Source organism: Leptodactylus fuscus, chromosome 6, assembly GCF_031893055.1.
Source record: "Leptodactylus fuscus isolate aLepFus1 chromosome 6, aLepFus1.hap2, whole genome shotgun sequence".
Lineage (NCBI taxonomy): Eukaryota > Metazoa > Chordata > Amphibia > Anura > Leptodactylidae > Leptodactylus > Leptodactylus fuscus.
The window spans coordinates 156,993,377-157,009,982 of NC_134270.1; the positions used below are offsets into that span (position 1 = coordinate 156,993,377).

Consider the following 16,606-nt stretch of genomic DNA (forward strand, 5'->3'; position numbering starts at 1 on the left):
GGGACCACTGTGGAGCAGATTGTACTGTGTGGGGGTCACTGTGGAGCAGATTGTACTGTGTGGGGACCACTGTGGAGCAGATTGTACTGTGTGGGGACCACTGTGGAGCAGATTGTACTGTGTGGGGACCACTGTGGAGCAGATTGTACTGTGTGGGGACCACTGTGGAGCAGATTGTACTGTGTGTGGGTCACTGTGGAGCAGATTGTACTGTGTGGGGGTCACCGTGGAGCAGATTGTACTGTGTGGGGGTTAATGTGGAGCAGATTGTACTGTGTGGGGGTCACCGTGGAGCAGATTGTACTGTGTGGGGGTTAATGTGGAGCAGATTGTACTGTGTGGGGGTCACTGTGGAGCAGATTGTACTGTGTGGGGGTCACTGTGGAGCAGATTGTACTGTGTGGGGGTCACTGTGGAGCAGATTGTACTGTGTAGGGGTCACCGTGGAGCAGATTGTACTGTGTGGGGGTTACTGTGGAGCAGATTGTACTTTGTGGAGGTCACTGTGGAGCAGATTGTACTGTGTGTGGGTCACTGTGGAGCAGATTGTACTGTGTGGAGGTTACTGTGAAGCAGAATGAACAATGTAGGGGTCACTGTGGGGCACATTGGACTGTGTGGGGGTCACAGTGGAGCAGAAAGCTCTATAAAGCCCCATTTGTATGACCATATTTTGCAGGTCTGTAATTGTGTGCAATTGGGTGGGTTGCAGTTTGCAGTTCTCAAAATTTCGCCATCACTGCTCTATTTAGACTCCTCTGAAATAGTGGTCCAAGATCCTTGATCTAGTGAATGTCGCGGCCCCCAGTGTTCATACATTGATCCCTTATCCTTTTTTGGGGGGATTTTGCTTTGATTTATGGGAATTCCCTGTAATCTCTGCCCAATGTTTCATCCTCTAGCACAGAGATGGAATATATGATCTGACGTGAGTCACCTCTCTCCCCATTATATTGGTCGTATCGTTTTAATCGCAACGATTTTCTGTGTTTTTTTTTAATTTTTTTTATAGGAACGGCAGAGACTGGAGACTATTCTGAATTTATGTGCAGAGTATAGTAAGACCGACGAATCTAGCAGCCCGGTGCGGCTAGATGAACTGCGGGCGTTCCCTTCTATGGGTGCTAAACTAGATGAGCCCATATCCTTGGAGACGAGGAGGCCGTCTTGGGACGGTGCTAAGGATCGCAGCCATGAAAACAGCGGGAACCAAAATAAAGCACAAAGAGAACTTCATGACGAGGAAACTCAGAAAGAGGAAAATAGCAGCACCGAGAGCACGCAACACGAGGTAAATGGTCACAGCCGTCAGCGGCCCTATAGTATCCCTGCCTATCTATATGTACACATAAAGCTCAAAGCGCAATCCTATAAGCTGTTATGGGGCCCTCGTAAGGGGCTGTTTAGGCCGTGTCCAGATGTTGCAGATTTTTTTGATTTTTTTTTATGAGCATAGACCTCAAACCAGAAGTCTGCAGCACAGCACAATACAGATCCCATATGCTTCAGATTTATGGTATATTTTCACCGCAGCCTATGTAGATCTAAGTGTCTAATATATATCATCGAGAAGTAGGAGGCGGATGCAAGTATGACCGCAGGATCAGACTACACAGTGTCCATGGAAATGCAATGGCCTGCATAAGAACCATGAACATAATGGCTGCCCATTGGGACCCACAGGAGACATGACTATAGGGTCGCTCTTTATTCACAGAGGTTCACATCAGTCCCATCATTGGCTTACACTATCACATCATTCATCACGGGGGCCGCAATGGGGTTGGACCCTCACGTAGTCTCTTATCCCCTGTCGATCTCTAGAAGATAAACCAGTGCACCTGTTGTCAGAGTGTAAATCTCCAGTCAGTCTCTTAGCGTCACTGCCCCCGGGCGATGTCACAACGTGTGTGGGAAAAAATGTTCGCAACAGTCTAAAGGTGCAAAACTAAAAACAAGCAAAGTATATCATATCATATAAATGTTGTAATTCTATGTAAAGTGAACTCAGGACGGGGGATTTAGTTCAGTGTTTCTTAATCTTTACTAGCGAGAGAGAAAACTCCCAAGTGTGTGCCCCAAAAGTAGTGAGATGTCCCAAGTGACTATAGCCGTGTAGTCAGGAAAGGAGACCATGAGACCAGTCAGGGCAGAGGCGAGGACACCCTCCCATGCTTCCAGTTTCCTTAGATCCCCTTGTAATTTTCTACTATCCTCCTCATTATTAATTACCCTACAAAGTTTAGTATCATCTGCAAATATGGCCACCCTGCTTTGTAAACCCTCTACCAGGTCATTAATAAAGATATTAAACAGGAGAGGACCCAATACTGACCCTTGCGGCACCCCACTGATGACTATGGCCTAGTCTGTGACAGTAGCCCTACAGTCCTTCTTCACTACATCAGGGTATCCATTCTTCTAATCCATCGCAGGACCAGAGGAACAGAAAAATCTGGAAGGACCCTATTGACTGTAATGAGGTCCATTATATTTTTTACAGCCCTCTCCAGATGACTCCCATACAGATATGCATGTAGCGTAAGATTCCCAAATCCTATTTGGGTTCAATTTGGGTCTCTCGACCTGTGGTTCTGTCAGGATTTGCAGATGTAATAAAGACAATCACGGATTCGCAAAAAGACTTACAGGTATATGATTCCCTGCACTGGTCTGTGCTGCAGATGTGGGCAAAAATAGGACCCGATGCGCCATTCGGAAAATTATAGAATGGTCCCTGTCCTGCTTCATGACACCACAACCCCCCCTGTCCTCTGCGGTAACACTTGCCCCATTCTCTGCCTTTAGTATAAGGAATCCTTGTTTGTTCCCAGCAGGAGGACGCTGTGTCTCCGGGCGATGTCGCTGGCGAGTTGCTTGTCTTGGAGGAGCAGCGCAGGCTGACACTAGGCCGTGTGGATCAGCTGAAGAACAGAGTGACCGAACTCGAAAGACAGCTCCAGGAGAGCGCACAAGAGGTGAGAGTCTGGGCCGCCGCGGGGTCTCCAGTCACACTCATGTATTTATTATACTGAGATGACATTATTTCTATTAGGGAAAATAGGATGTGAGCAATGATCATTAACAGCAGTAAAGTGACCGATGTCATGCCAGATGTCCTGCCGGCAGACGAAAGCTCCGCCATGTTATTGTACATGATGGTGAATGTAGACAAACACCAAACAGAGGGGGCCCAGTCACTTAAAGGAAATGTGTGGTTAGAAAAATAAAAAAGTTAATTCCTTAAAATCCTGCAGTTCTGACTTTGTCCACTAGGCCATATAGAGGATTGCACAGCTTGTGAGCTCCCCTCTCTACTGAAGGCCTAAAAAACTCTCCCATAGGAGTCCTTAGGGTCCGCTCCCGACCTTTGTGTCTATGGCCCATGGTTCTTCTATAGGAAACAGGGAGTCACAGAATGTCTGCGGCTGAGTAGTAAAAGTTGGACTTGCACATTTTTAGGATTTTTTTTTTTTTTTTAAATATGGATATTACTTTGGAAAATTAAAAAAAAAGTCACCAAAAATTCTTAAATAATATGTTTAACATAAGACATGTCTTATCTTGTGAGGGATAAGAGCAAACATCAACAACAGTAGTGTGAACCTGCTCTTACATTTGTAGAAACAAGGGCACAAGGTTGTTACACTTGGGGGTCCCAGTGGTTAGAACATACCATTGTGTAGGGGGGTGTTTGCTGAATATTTTTTATTTTTTTTATGTAGATTGTGAGCCCCATATAGGGATATACATATAGGGGTCACAATGTACATTTTCTTTTTCCTATCAGTATGTCTTTGTAGAATGGGAGGAAATCCACACAAACACGACGGTGAGAACATACAAAGTCCTTGCAGATGTTGTTCCTGGCGGGATTTGAACCCAGAACCCCAGCGCTGCCAGGCTTCAGTGCTAACCACTGAGCCACCGCGTTGCCCCCTTGCTGAATATTTTTGTAATGGCTTTCCTAAACTATTTTACTTCTGTTCTTGTAGAAACCAGCCTCTAAATCCTAGGCCATACACACCATGGTATATTTATTATCTGTCGGTGCCACATTTGTGGTATAAAAAAAGTTGCAGATTTTAATATGATGTTTTTTCTATAAAGAGGGCATGCTGAGGCATTGGCCCGTCACATCATCATCGACTCCTGAAATTTACGCAAGCTACAAGCTGGCATGGATTTCCTTGTAGGCACATGGCCTATGATGTATATGATTTATGGCATAGCCTACGCCTTGTTATAAATCGGCCAAACCTGCAGAATATATGAAGACAAGACATGAAGAGTGCACTGCCAGTATGCAGAGATGTTGCCATGTTAAATAACTTTATCTTCGGGTCTATACCTCCTGGTGTCATATGAAAGCGGACATTCTCAAATTTGGAGATCTTAAGACACCGTCGTGAGCCTTATATGCGGTAGTTCAGGACATACTGGCAAAACACATTGTGTAAGTCATGACTTAGAGCGTCGCTGGGGAAAACTTTAGATCCTGTTTTCTGCTAAAAGGAAGTAAAATAGGGCCATGGAAGTGTCTTACTAAAATGTTCACTAAAATAGTAAAAAAAAGGGAAAAAACAAACACACCCTAAGAAACACAGTTACACTCTAAGGTTGAGGCCGCACGTTGCAGAAACGCAGCATTTTTGGTTGCAAATTTTGCTCCGTTTTTTTCAGGCAAAGTCAGGAGTAAATAAAACACCACGGAAATGTCTAAGAACTTCCTATATAATTCCCATTCCTTATCAGGCCATTCCTGACTTTGGCTCGAAACACCGCAGCAAAATCTGCAACAAAAGATATTTCTGAAATGTAGGGGCTCAGCCTAAGGCCCCTTGTACATGAGTATCCCGGATAGCACACTGAGCCATGCGTTTCTGTCGGTCACACACATGACCATATATTACATGGATCAGTGTGTGGGATGATAGTCTGGTCCTTAAAATTCAGGACTGGTCCTATTAGTGTCCGGTTATGCGTCATGTTTCCACAGCCCCTATTCTTTGAATGTTTGGGGCCGCAGCAGCACAGGTGGCACACGGAGGACAGTGTGCCATCTGAGGCTCTTCCAAGTTGTGTTGCGATGCTCCGTCCTCATATTTGTAGTGCCTGTCCTATAACATATCAGAGGAGCCTTGTGTGGCACATTCAGTCGTGTGCAGGCGTTACGGCATTAGTAACCGCAGTCCGTGTATTTGTCCCTCTTCTATATAGGCGGAGGTGGAGCGCGCCCTCCTGCAGGGGGAACGAGAGGCCGAGCTGTCGCAGCTGCAGCAGGAGCAGAGGATGGTGCAGCAGCTTCAGGACAGTCTGAACACCCTGGAAAGTAACATCCAGAAGGAAAAAGAAAAGGTACCCCCTATAACACCCCAGTACCCCCCCAGTGATCTGTCCCTCACTCTCCCTATTTTTCCTCCTGCTGATGGTTCTTTTACCTTTCTGACCTTTTCTTGTCATTGACTAGAAGGTGAAATTCTGCCGACTTGGACAGTCTAGAGATGTAGTGTTATTGTCTTCTTCCATTGCCAGAGAGGCCTGACAACAACTCTGTAACAATGTGTAGGATAAGCCTGCCTCCGTGTAGTCCTAATGTACGCTAATGCAGCGTGTTGTGCATGACGCGGGCGTACAGCCAAACCCCCCCGAGCGGCTCACGTGTCGCCCCACTAGATGTGCTCGCGTATATATCATTGTGTATTATTAATATACAGAAGATTCCTGGCATTAGGTAATGAGACACATTAAGATGTATTATCGCTGTCCTAAATTTACACAGCATAAAACGAGACCAGACAGACCGAAGCCGCGCCAAATTTCTCACAGTAGCAAACGCTGGCAATAGATTTGGTACTTTTTACTTGATATACTCGGCTTGAGCCTTATTGGACTCATTTTTGTTGTCCCCAGTGCCTGTGCTGTTCTTCAGTGAAACCGAGGACGTACACCCCGACTTGACCGCCCATGACGTACACCCCGGCTTCACTGCCCATGACGTACACCCCGGCTTCACTGCCCATGACGTACACCCCGACTTGACCGCCCATGACGTACACCCCGGCTTCACTGCCCATGACGTACACTCCGGCTTCACTGCCCATGACGTACACCCCGGCTTCACTGCCCATGACGTACACCCCGGCTTCACTGCCCATGACGTACACTCCGGCTTCACTGCCCATGACGTACACCCCGGCTTCACTGCCCATGACGTACACTCCGGCTTCACTGCCCATGACGTACACTCCGGCTTCACTGCCCATGACGTACACTCCGGCTTCACTGCCCATGACGTTCACCCCGGCTTCACTGCCCATGACGTTCACCCCGGCTTCACTGCCCATGACGTACACCCCGGCTTCACTGCCCATGACGTACACCCCGACTTGACCGCCCATGACGTACACCCCGGCTTCACTGCCCATGACGTACACCCCAGCTTCACTACCCATGACGTACACCCCAGATTCACTGCCCATGACGTACACCCCAGATTCACTGCCCATGACGTACACCCCCACTTCACTGCCCAGGACGTACACCCCGGCTACACTGCCCATGACGTACACCCCGGCTACACTGCCCATGACGTACACCCCGGCTTCACTGCCCATGACGTACACCCCAGATTCACTGCCCATGACGTACACCCCGGCTTCACTGCCCATGACGTACACCCCGGCTTCACTGCCCATGACGTACACTCCAAATTCACTTCCCCGTGTCCCAACGTAGGAGGCATGCGCCCTGAAGCTGAGTTATACTCTTCTGGTTTCATTGAAGAACAGCTCCTACATGGCAGTACAGCGGCAGGGGGGGTATAAAGCTTTTTTATTTTTAATGCGACCTTGAATTGCATTATAACAGGGCGATTTGGGACACTAAACCACCAGCCCATAAGGACCTGTGAGTGGTTTAGTGTCCCAAATCGACCTGACAGGTTCTCTTTAATAATAGATGAACTTATCCCTAGGATATGAATTAAAGATCGGCAGGAGGCCAACACCCGGGCCCCCATCCGTACAGCTGCAGTGTTCAGGCCTTTTCAATACTTACCAGGCTCAGGCCATACGCTTGTATAGTGGTTGTTCTTGGCATCGCAGTTCAGCCGCTCGAATGGGACTGAGCTGCAGTCAGGCCATATGACAGATGAACACGACATCACATATCCTGTGAAGCGGAAGCGCCAGCTCAGGGAGCGCCGTTGTCACTTCAAACACATAAATCGCAGGGTGTCGGAGCTTTTTACACTCCTGGTTCTGGTAGTATAATATAATATAGAGAACTTGGATCCTGATGATGTAGCGTTGGTCTGGGTCAGGGTGCCACATGGGCTCTAGCAGATGACCAGGGTAAGAGGGTAAGGTCGCCCTGCCAGCAGTAACCCCTAACTGCACTGGAAACCACTGTCTTGCTTTTCCTTACGAAGAAGACTTGTGTTATAAGGCCTGTTATAGGGCTGGATATTGATTTATATAGTATAGTTACCTCCAGTAGGTGGCACTAGAGAGACGTCATTCTTCCTTCCTCCTTTTTTGCATTCTTCCTATACCATCTGGCGGTCTCTACAAGGACAATCAGTACCCCCCTAGACCAACATAATACACTTGGCACAACCAATGCCCTTCGACTCTACTCCGTGGTATACCAGTACTCCACTACACCCAAGTGGCTGCTTTTCTGACTTTTGCACTGGAGGTTATTGGCTTTTACACATTATTCCCAGATTTTGATATTTCTTAGGTGAAAATGAGTTTCTCTGATGTCTTATACAGAACTAGTAAGTGCAATCTTTCCACATAGACCTATAGTCTGGCATCCAGAAAACCCATCCTGATAGTCTTTATGATCTGGTATTGCTATTGGGTGCATTCATGTGAGTGGGGGCGGTAGAATATATGAAAGCCACGTAGACGCTGTCACATGACGTACAATGACAAGATCCATCTTCTTTCCATAGTCTGTGCTTGCCTGTATACAATATAGAAAGTACATATGAAGACTTTATATAGTTTGGTACAAGAATAACTTTGCACAGAGCCAATATTATCAGAGAGAAGCTGCCTCTGTGCTTCTTAAATGGGATGTATCATCAGAAAATGACCTTTTATATTCCAGTTTTTGCATAATTTTTTTAAAATAAGTTTTGATTTATTTACATTTTTCTTGTTGCTGAAATTTTGCAGTTTTTCCTCTGACCACCAAGCCTGAAAATAAACTGGTAGTTCCTGATCTGCAGAGATCACTTCTCAGCAGTCATTTCATTATCATGACAGGCAAGATTACAGTGAGATATTACACCATGTATAGATAACACAGGACCCACCACAATAGATGATATCTAGAGATTGCTGACCCTTCATCTTGTAAATATTGCCGCCATTTTTTACACTCTGGGGCCTGAAATTTACCTTCTCTCACTTCTCCAGCGCTCCGTCATGCTCCTGGCTGAGGTCATGGGTTCCGGGGCCCTGTGATTGGACCTCAACAGTCATGTGGGTTGGGCCAACAACATCACAGCACTTGTATGGCCCCGGGGGCCTGTGACAACACCCAAGGGATCGCAAGGGAGCCTAGGATTGGTGAGGGAAGGTCATTATCTCTGTTTATTATTATAAGGCACCCCTCCTGGGCCTCCACGTATTATACTCTGGGGTCTGGATAGACTCCAAAATATTATAGTGATTTCTGGGTACTCACGTTTGGCCGAACCCTAGTTTTTTGGAAAATAGGTAATGGACCGAGCCCGTTTTCTCTAGTGATTTCTAGTGATGTCACATTTAACCTCCTCCTGCTCCCTGCACAATGGCGTCTGTGCAAGTCACAGAGCATGCCTACAATATTCTCCTATAGAAGTCAATGAACATTCCCAGTCTACAGGCTCCTGTGGTCCTTATGGCTGCTGTTAAACAGCAGTTCGGACAAGGTGGCCGTCCCCATAGTAATGTACAGGAAATTGAATCAAAAACTTATTTTAAGGGGTTATAAAAACAAAAAACAAACAAAAAAAATATTAATTTAAAAAAATATTAATATCTGGTTTTATTTAGTAAAATATTAATTTAAAAATATTTATAAATGGGTAAAAATATGATTAATTTAACAAATATATATATATATATATATATATATTTTTTTTTTTTATTTATCATTATCGGGCTTTAGTTAGTATAAAAAAAAAAAATAGGCGATACATTCCCTTTAAGAAGTGCAGCTCTTTATATTAGGCCTGGATAGTAGCAACACTCTAGTAGCTGTAAATCCTGGAAGGAGCCGGGCTTGTACGTTGGGTGCCGCTGGTTCTCCGTCTTCTAGTTCTGTACATTTGGGGTTGTCCTATGCTGTGGTTATGGGATATAGGATGACATGTCTACCATTTCTAATGTCACGTGTTATTAACCTGGATTAATTCTACTAACCTCCCTTCCACTCTCACTTTGCATGCTGTAGTCGTGGTAGGTAAGTAAATCTACATAATACAATATTGTCTCCTAGAGATGAGTCTGTCTTGGCGATTCCCAACCTTCTGACATGGGGGTTGGGAATGGCTCGTGCCTGATGTTTGCCAGCAGTCCATTGACTCCTCAGTAGTTGTGTTTGCATTAGTCCTAGAGCGCAGTCCACACACGACTTACATGCAGCTAATGTGGATGGTCTAATCTATGAGAGAGACCTGTTGCAGTGTCCTCTGGCAGTGAAGCTGAGCTTACCAGCCCCCCATGATGCCCTGTCGTCCACTCTTCCTACTTTATATATCTCCATACTCCTTATATCTCGGCCTTTTCGATCTCTCCAAACCTCTCTGTCCCCCTTTTAACCCTTTGATGACGTCCTACATCTTATGGCTGTGCATGGCTGAGGTTACAGTGCAGTGTCCTGTTCCCCATTTTTGTCTTTTGGATGACCCCACGGGATTAAGGTGCGGGAGAAGCTGGAGCAGCAAAGGATGGAGATGCAGAGCGTTCAGCTTTCTCACCATGACCTCCAGAGACAACTCCATAATTGCCCCGAAGCTCTAAGGGAGCAAGTGCAGTGCCAGCTCACACGGGTCAGTCTGCCAATAGTGGACCCTCTCTGGCCGCAGCCTCGTGCTCCTTTACCTTTATGCCGCTCTTTTATGTTTTGTTATGACTTGGACAGGTTTGTGTCGTGCTCACATTTTACCTCCCCTTCAGGATCATTCTTCCTCCTCACTGACTAATATATGTGTCTGCCATTGTCTTATTTATTGCCGCGCTTTATCTTGCTTCGCTCATGTGTTTCCTTATCTTCATTCATTCGTTCTGTATAACCGTAGCGAAAAACTGGCCCCCACAATCCTAAAAATGAAGAGGACACAGTGACGCTTTAGCATTGCGTCCCCCTCACTACCTCCTCCTCTGTACCATGGTGTCCTGGCCAAAAGGGCAGTAGAGCCCTCTATAAATAAATGTTGCAGTCCTCCAAATAAAAGGGGTGTCAGGGGTTTTCCTAAATTAGTGCTGCAGTCTTTTCGTTCACACCATGGATGGGGTACCCATCACTTATTAAGGGATGACGTACCCTTAAGATATGTGATTATATGGCAAAAAATCCACTTAAAGGGATTCTATCATTATAAAGCAATTTTTTTTCTCCCTACCACATAGGAATAGCCTTAAGAAAGGCTATTCTTCTCCTACCTTTAGATGTCCTCTCCGGGCCGCCATTTGGGAAAAATCCCAGTTTTCATCTATATGCAAATGAGTTCTCTCGCAGCACTGGGGGCGGTCCCCAGCGCTCAAACAGCATTGGGGGTGTTCACAATGCTGCAAGAGAAATCTCCAGTGCCGCCTCTATCTTTGTCTGGAATGGCCTTGCTTCGCATCTTCTTCCGGCACTGAATTCAAACTGTGCATGCCCCCTGGCCACAAGTAAATGGCCGCTTACACTTAGTATGTAAGCGACCATTTTCTTGTAGACGGCGGGCTTGCGCAGTCGGCTTTGCCCGAAGCCTAAAAGTTTGAACCCAGCTCCGGAAGAAAACGCGAAGGGAGGCTGTTCCAGACAAAGATGGAGGCGGCGCTGGATATTTCTCTCGCAGCATTGGGGACGCCCCCAGTGCTGTTTGAGTGCTGGGGCCTGCCCCCTGTGCTGCGAGAGAACTCATTTACATACCAAAGAAAACCTGGATTTCTACTGAACGGCAGCGCAGAGAAGACATCTAAAGGTAGGAGAACAATAGCCTTTCTTAATGCTATTCCTACATGGTAGGCAGAAAAAATACAATTTTAATGATAGAATCCCTTTAAGGCTATTCCTACGTGTTAGGGACAAAAAACTTTGCTTTTTAATGATTGAATCACTTTAAATATTTGACTAGCGCCATAGATTTCTGAATTTGCTGTCCAGATCAGGTTTAGGCTCTGTTCACACTATGATCATGGCTTCCATGACAGTTATGACACCTCTATATTGATATCACTTTTTATAACTGGGTATAAGAGAGCAGCGGACAGCACATTTGACAGGATATTGACGTGCGCCTGTTTAACAATTTGTGGGAAGTTGCTCAAATTTTATCAAAAAGGTGCTCATTGCATCCTAAATTAAAAGCGAGTTAGGCTAAGTTCACATACCATAGACATGAAGGCGGAAATGTGGCTTTTTTTTTTTTTTTTTTTAAACATTTGGGGTGAATGCAAATGTCCTGTGATGAATTAGAGCAACGGACATTCAATAAAAGTAGAGTGAACCTACTCGTATTCATCAGCTTCTGCCTTTACATTTTATGTAAAGGGAGTCTGTCAACAGGAAAATGGATATAAAACTGGTGTCAGTACCTTGTAGGTCGGCTTCTACGCTTTCCAAGGATGTCTTTCTTATTCTGCATTGCGGCCCCATTTTAAAAATCAGGTGGCGTGCAGAATAAGAAAGTATACACGCAGCCCTACATGGTAGTGTCATTCGTTTGATACCAATTTGCCTGCTGACAGACTCCCTCTAAAGGGGTAATGCCATCCTTGCAAGATGGGAATAAGTGCGCCACATAGAGACCCCGACTACTGGAACAGTCAAGCAATGTGACCCCATAGAGGAATATGGGAGATACGGAAACAGCATAGTGTCTCTCAGCTGTGCTATGCTGTTTCCGTAAGACCCATTCACCTCTATGGGAGTTACAAGTAGAGCCGCACTGTTCGGCCATTCCTATAGTACGCCCTATGGGCTGGAACATGGGAGCGGTTATTCCCGTTTCGGCAGCAATTTGCCAAGTTGGAAGCATCCCTGTAAATGGGACTTTCCTATCTGAGGCACCCATAAGATTGTAGTTTCCATAGAAATATAACCTAATGCCAGTTGTACTGTATGACCTCACTCCTCCCTCCCCGGTGTGTATACGAGATACTGGGGTGTATACGGATTGGCTAATACTGAATACGCCCCGTCTTGCGTCTTTATCGCAGGCAGATTCCGCTTTACTTGTTGCATGAATAAACCTCTCTAAACATATTCCTATTAACACATCACTAATATTATATAGTCCTATATAGTGTTATACTGTAGTATTGTGCGGCACCAGCGCCATTTATTAGGGGTATGAGGTGAACCAACAATCCTGGACCAGTATATGGATAACACCAATACTGTATATGGACCCTTAAAACCTATAGAGTGGTGATAACTCGGTTTCTCGTGGATTTGACGTCTTATACCAATAACACCAGGAGATTTCTGGCAGTAGTGCAGCCTTAGGCATTGGGCCTGTTACTTGAAGCAATGATTTCTCAGTATAGAACGAAGATATTACAAATGTAATGTGCACTATACAGTCTTATGACGTTCTTATTTAAGGACTGCCTGCCATATACATATATATCTATACTTTATATATATTTTGGGTTGTTCCCTGTTAGAGACTTCCAGGGACCCTGAAGAGGAAACAGAAGAGCTTGTATAGGATCTGGTAGTGACCGCTGGTATACCAGTCCTAGATAGGTCTAAGGGTTCATTCACACGGGGCAAGAGGGGGGCGGATTTTGACACGGAATCCACCTCAAAATCCGTCCCCTCACAATAGAGGTCTATGTAGACTGCTAGCGGGTTTTTTTTTTTTTTTCCTCTAGCTGTTTTTTTCCACTAGCGGAAAAAAGAAGCGACATGACCTTTCTTCAGGCGGATTCCACCTCAGGAAATCAATACAAGTCAATGGGAGGCGGAAAAACTGCTAGCGTTTTTTTGGCAAAAATCGCCTCAAAACGCGTCAGGCAATCTTTTCAAGGTGCAGGAGGAAAAAACCTGAAACAAAAAAACGCCTCATGTAAAAAAAAAAAAAAAAAAAAGCTTCCTAATTCCTGAAGCGGATTTTTTCCTGACCAAATTCCTTGACCACCCTAACACATGTGAAAAATCCCTTACTATAATAATAATATAATAAACCATAAAAGTAAAAAAAAAAAAAAATAAATAACTCGCCGATTTCCCCCCCCCAAAAAAAACAAACAAACAAACAAAACAAAACTCACTGATCCCAAAAAAATTTGGCACCACTAATCCCTATCGCATTAGTAGACTCTCCTCGGGTACCACACAATTGACAGGTAATACATCAAAATTTTCAGTAGATAATGACGGATAAATGTTATAAATGATATTATTCCCAGAAAAAAAAAAAACCTAAAAAAAAAGATAAAATTAAAGGGGTTGTTCATTATGTACACTTTTGTGCAAGGAGGCACTCATCTGTCCCTGGTTTCCGGTGCTCCCCATTACTACTTTTAGCGGAAGTCCTTACCTCACAGCAAGGCCGAGGCCGGACAGCGGGCTAAGGAGAAGGACCTGGGATGTCACTTACGTACGTCACTTGTGATGTCCCATGCCTTTTCCTTAGACCGGTGATTGACCTCAGTGGTCACGTGAGACGAGGATTCCCGTCTGAACAAGACCGCGGGGCAAGCAGGTCCGGACCATGGTGGGAGACATGAGAGACAAATGAGTAGGGGTTTTTTGTTTGTTTTTGACCACTTCTCCGACTTCCTTGCATAAAAATGTACATCCTGGACAACCCCTTTAAGTGTATAAAAATCATTAAAAAAGAAACGGAAATGGCCCACTTTGGGTTTATTCAGTTTTGCTTTGTGAGAAAGTTTCCCTGTGTTTGGCTGAACGTGAGCGATGGCTTCTCTGGGGCTTTGCGGATACAGAACAGCTGTATTGTAATAAAGCCAAGCCCCACCGTGTCAAGAGATTTCCCATATTAAGAAGACGGGCCGTCACAGAAAGGAAGAGTGGGGTCAGACAGACTGGAAAACACTTCTAAGTCCATGGACATCCTCCAGATGGGTTGAGAAACAGATCCGGTGTCGCTGTCATGGCTTCCTACTAAATCCATGATGATGATGTGAACAGAACCTAAAGGTGATCGACTTTGACAAGGACCATATTGTGAGACTGAGTTAGAGTCACTTCCAAAAAGTATTCCAAAGAAGGACGGGCGGTGAACCGGCGACACGATCATGGGTGTGCAAGGCTTATTGGTGCACGTGGGGAGTTAAAGGGGTTGTCCAGGAATTACAGTCCTGGGCTAGGAGGCAGAGGAACCATTAAAAAAAACCAAACTAACTCCTCAGCCCACTGGTGCTCCAGTTTTCCCCTGGTGATGTCCAGGGACTTGTTCCAATGGAAGTCCTCGCTGCTTGTGTCCGGGTCCTTTCCTATTACCACTTATAGTCAGAATGGGGTCCCCCAAACCCCGTCCAAGGGGTGTGTGCCGTCTGCAGCCCCTGCCCAAATGCAGAAACAGCTGAACATGCTTCACCTCACCACAACTCCCATTGACTTCTATGCACCGGCCGCAGACTAGATCGGACGGGGATATCTGCTGAAACTGGACTGTCCCTTTAAGTTCCTTTTTATAGACCCAATAAGGGAAAAAAAATGATAATGATTAGTTTTGCAAAAAAGATAAATCAAATGGCCGCCCTTAATGTTTACTTTGCTTCCCGTATACTTTGCTTTCCGTTTTCTCATATATCATTGCTTGTCTAAGTGACCTGAAGGCCTCATGCACACGTGCACGTCTTTGCATTCCTGGTGCTCACTCCTCGAATCTGTAATATGGTGCCTGGCGTATCATGACCAAATCATACAAGTCTGTGGGGTCTGGACGAATCCGGCCCTATATGGAGCCTTTATATAGCCATGTGCATGAGCCCTCTGCGTAGTACTTCAGTATCCTTTGGCATGCCGCCATCTTGTGCTTTGTCTATATCCGTCTTTAGCTGTCTCCTGTGTACGTGCACGGCTGTGGTGTGGCGGTTGTATAGCCGGTGTCCTGTGAGCTTCTGACTTCTTCCATACCAGTTACTTTTATGCCTCCTCCATTGTGATCCGCTGCCTTGTTCTCTGATGCTTTTGTGGCTGGTAGGTTAGTGCACTGGCAATAGGAACAGCACCTTATATCATATCCCGTACTCCTCCTCCTCTTGTGTGTAGGAATCGGAGCACCTCGAGACGCAGATGAAGCTGTTTGAAGATCTTGAGTTCCAGCAGCTGGAGAAGGAGAGTCGTCTGGAAGAAGAGCGGGAGACTACAAGCCAGCAGCTGCTCAAGAATAAGGGAGACTGCCAAAGAAGTATCGCTCACAGGAAAGTACGTGCAACATTCCCTTTAAGAGGCCCATATATTACTATATTAATATGTGTTTCCTGGTTGCAGATTTTTTTTTAAATTCTATGCATGATTATGGGGCGGCCATCTTGCCTGCCCTGTTAACAGCACTTAGTGATATGCTTTACGGCAGCGCCATGGTCGTAGGCAGCAATGGGCTGGAGCCGCAACATTGAGTTGAGGGAGTAAATAAGCTGTGACGTCAGTAGTGGATGCAATGATGGGTCAACTTTGCTACTGAGAGGTGTTATCATCTATTGTAATCCTGCTTGTGATGGAAAGGAGTTGACTGCTGCAAAGAAGAACTTTATAGTGTTAGTCTATTATTAGGCTTAGTGGACAGAGTGAACTCACCCTAAAGTATAACATATGCTGGAACATGCAGTGTACGTGATGGGAGTAAGGCCACTGATGACGAATGGATGTTTCATGTAAAGTAACACCCAGAATCTAATATGTCTGCATTGCTGTACCTCTCAGGAACGTCTGGCGGCATTGGAGCATCAGGCCAACCAGATCCGCCTGCAGGCTACACAGGATGCTGAACACCTTGGTCAGGAGAGAAGTGCCGTGTTACTGCAGCTACACAAGGTAACGTGAGCACACGTCACATTGTTACTGTACACACCAGTCCTGAGTGCTCTGCATGGAATATTATAGGATATGTTCACACTTCAGTTTTTTGTGCATACACAGGAGAAGGAAAAGTTGGTTCAGTTAGAGAGAAGACACCAAACGTTGTCGGGGCGGCGGGGTTTCTTAACTGGATCGGCTGCTCTACGAGAGGTAAGACATAACATCCATGTGCCTTTAGTATGAGATGTATTTCTCATGGTTGTAGAGTTGTTTCCAGTATATGTGATAGACATGTCAGGAGTGTTCTCTGGATGGGGTTTGTGACCTGCGCCCATGAATACCTGGTACAGTACCCACAGAAGTGCCAGTGCCGGCTCATTCTAGCCTCTTGTGGGGGTCC

The 16,606-nt window shown here is 45.6% G+C and overlaps 2 protein-coding genes across 16 annotated transcripts in view; both read left to right on the plus strand.

Moving 5' to 3' along the window:
- ARCN1 (archain 1 coat protein complex I subunit delta) overlaps window positions 1-16,606 on the plus strand; it is a 137,708-nt gene that overhangs the window by 82,181 nt on the left and 38,921 nt on the right. The gene's annotated exons all lie outside the window — the stretch shown is intronic.
- Window positions 1-16,606, plus strand: part of PHLDB1 (pleckstrin homology like domain family B member 1) — a 91,364-nt gene that overhangs the window by 53,167 nt on the left and 21,591 nt on the right. For 10 of the 15 annotated variants that reach the window (XM_075277698.1, XM_075277693.1, XM_075277695.1 and 7 more), the window contains 7 exons: window positions 1,013-1,291; window positions 2,835-2,978; window positions 5,221-5,358; window positions 9,923-10,051; window positions 15,457-15,612; window positions 16,111-16,221; window positions 16,327-16,416. In XM_075277698.1, the coding sequence (XP_075133799.1) occupies window positions 1,013-1,291; window positions 2,835-2,978; window positions 5,221-5,358; window positions 9,923-10,051; window positions 15,457-15,612; window positions 16,111-16,221; window positions 16,327-16,416 (1,047 nt within the window). The remainder of the gene's footprint in view (window positions 1-1,012; window positions 1,292-2,834; window positions 2,979-5,220; window positions 5,359-9,922; window positions 10,052-15,456; window positions 15,613-16,110; window positions 16,222-16,326; window positions 16,417-16,606) is intronic. The other 5 variants (XM_075277702.1, XM_075277697.1, XM_075277703.1 and 2 more) reach the window with 2 other exon arrangements.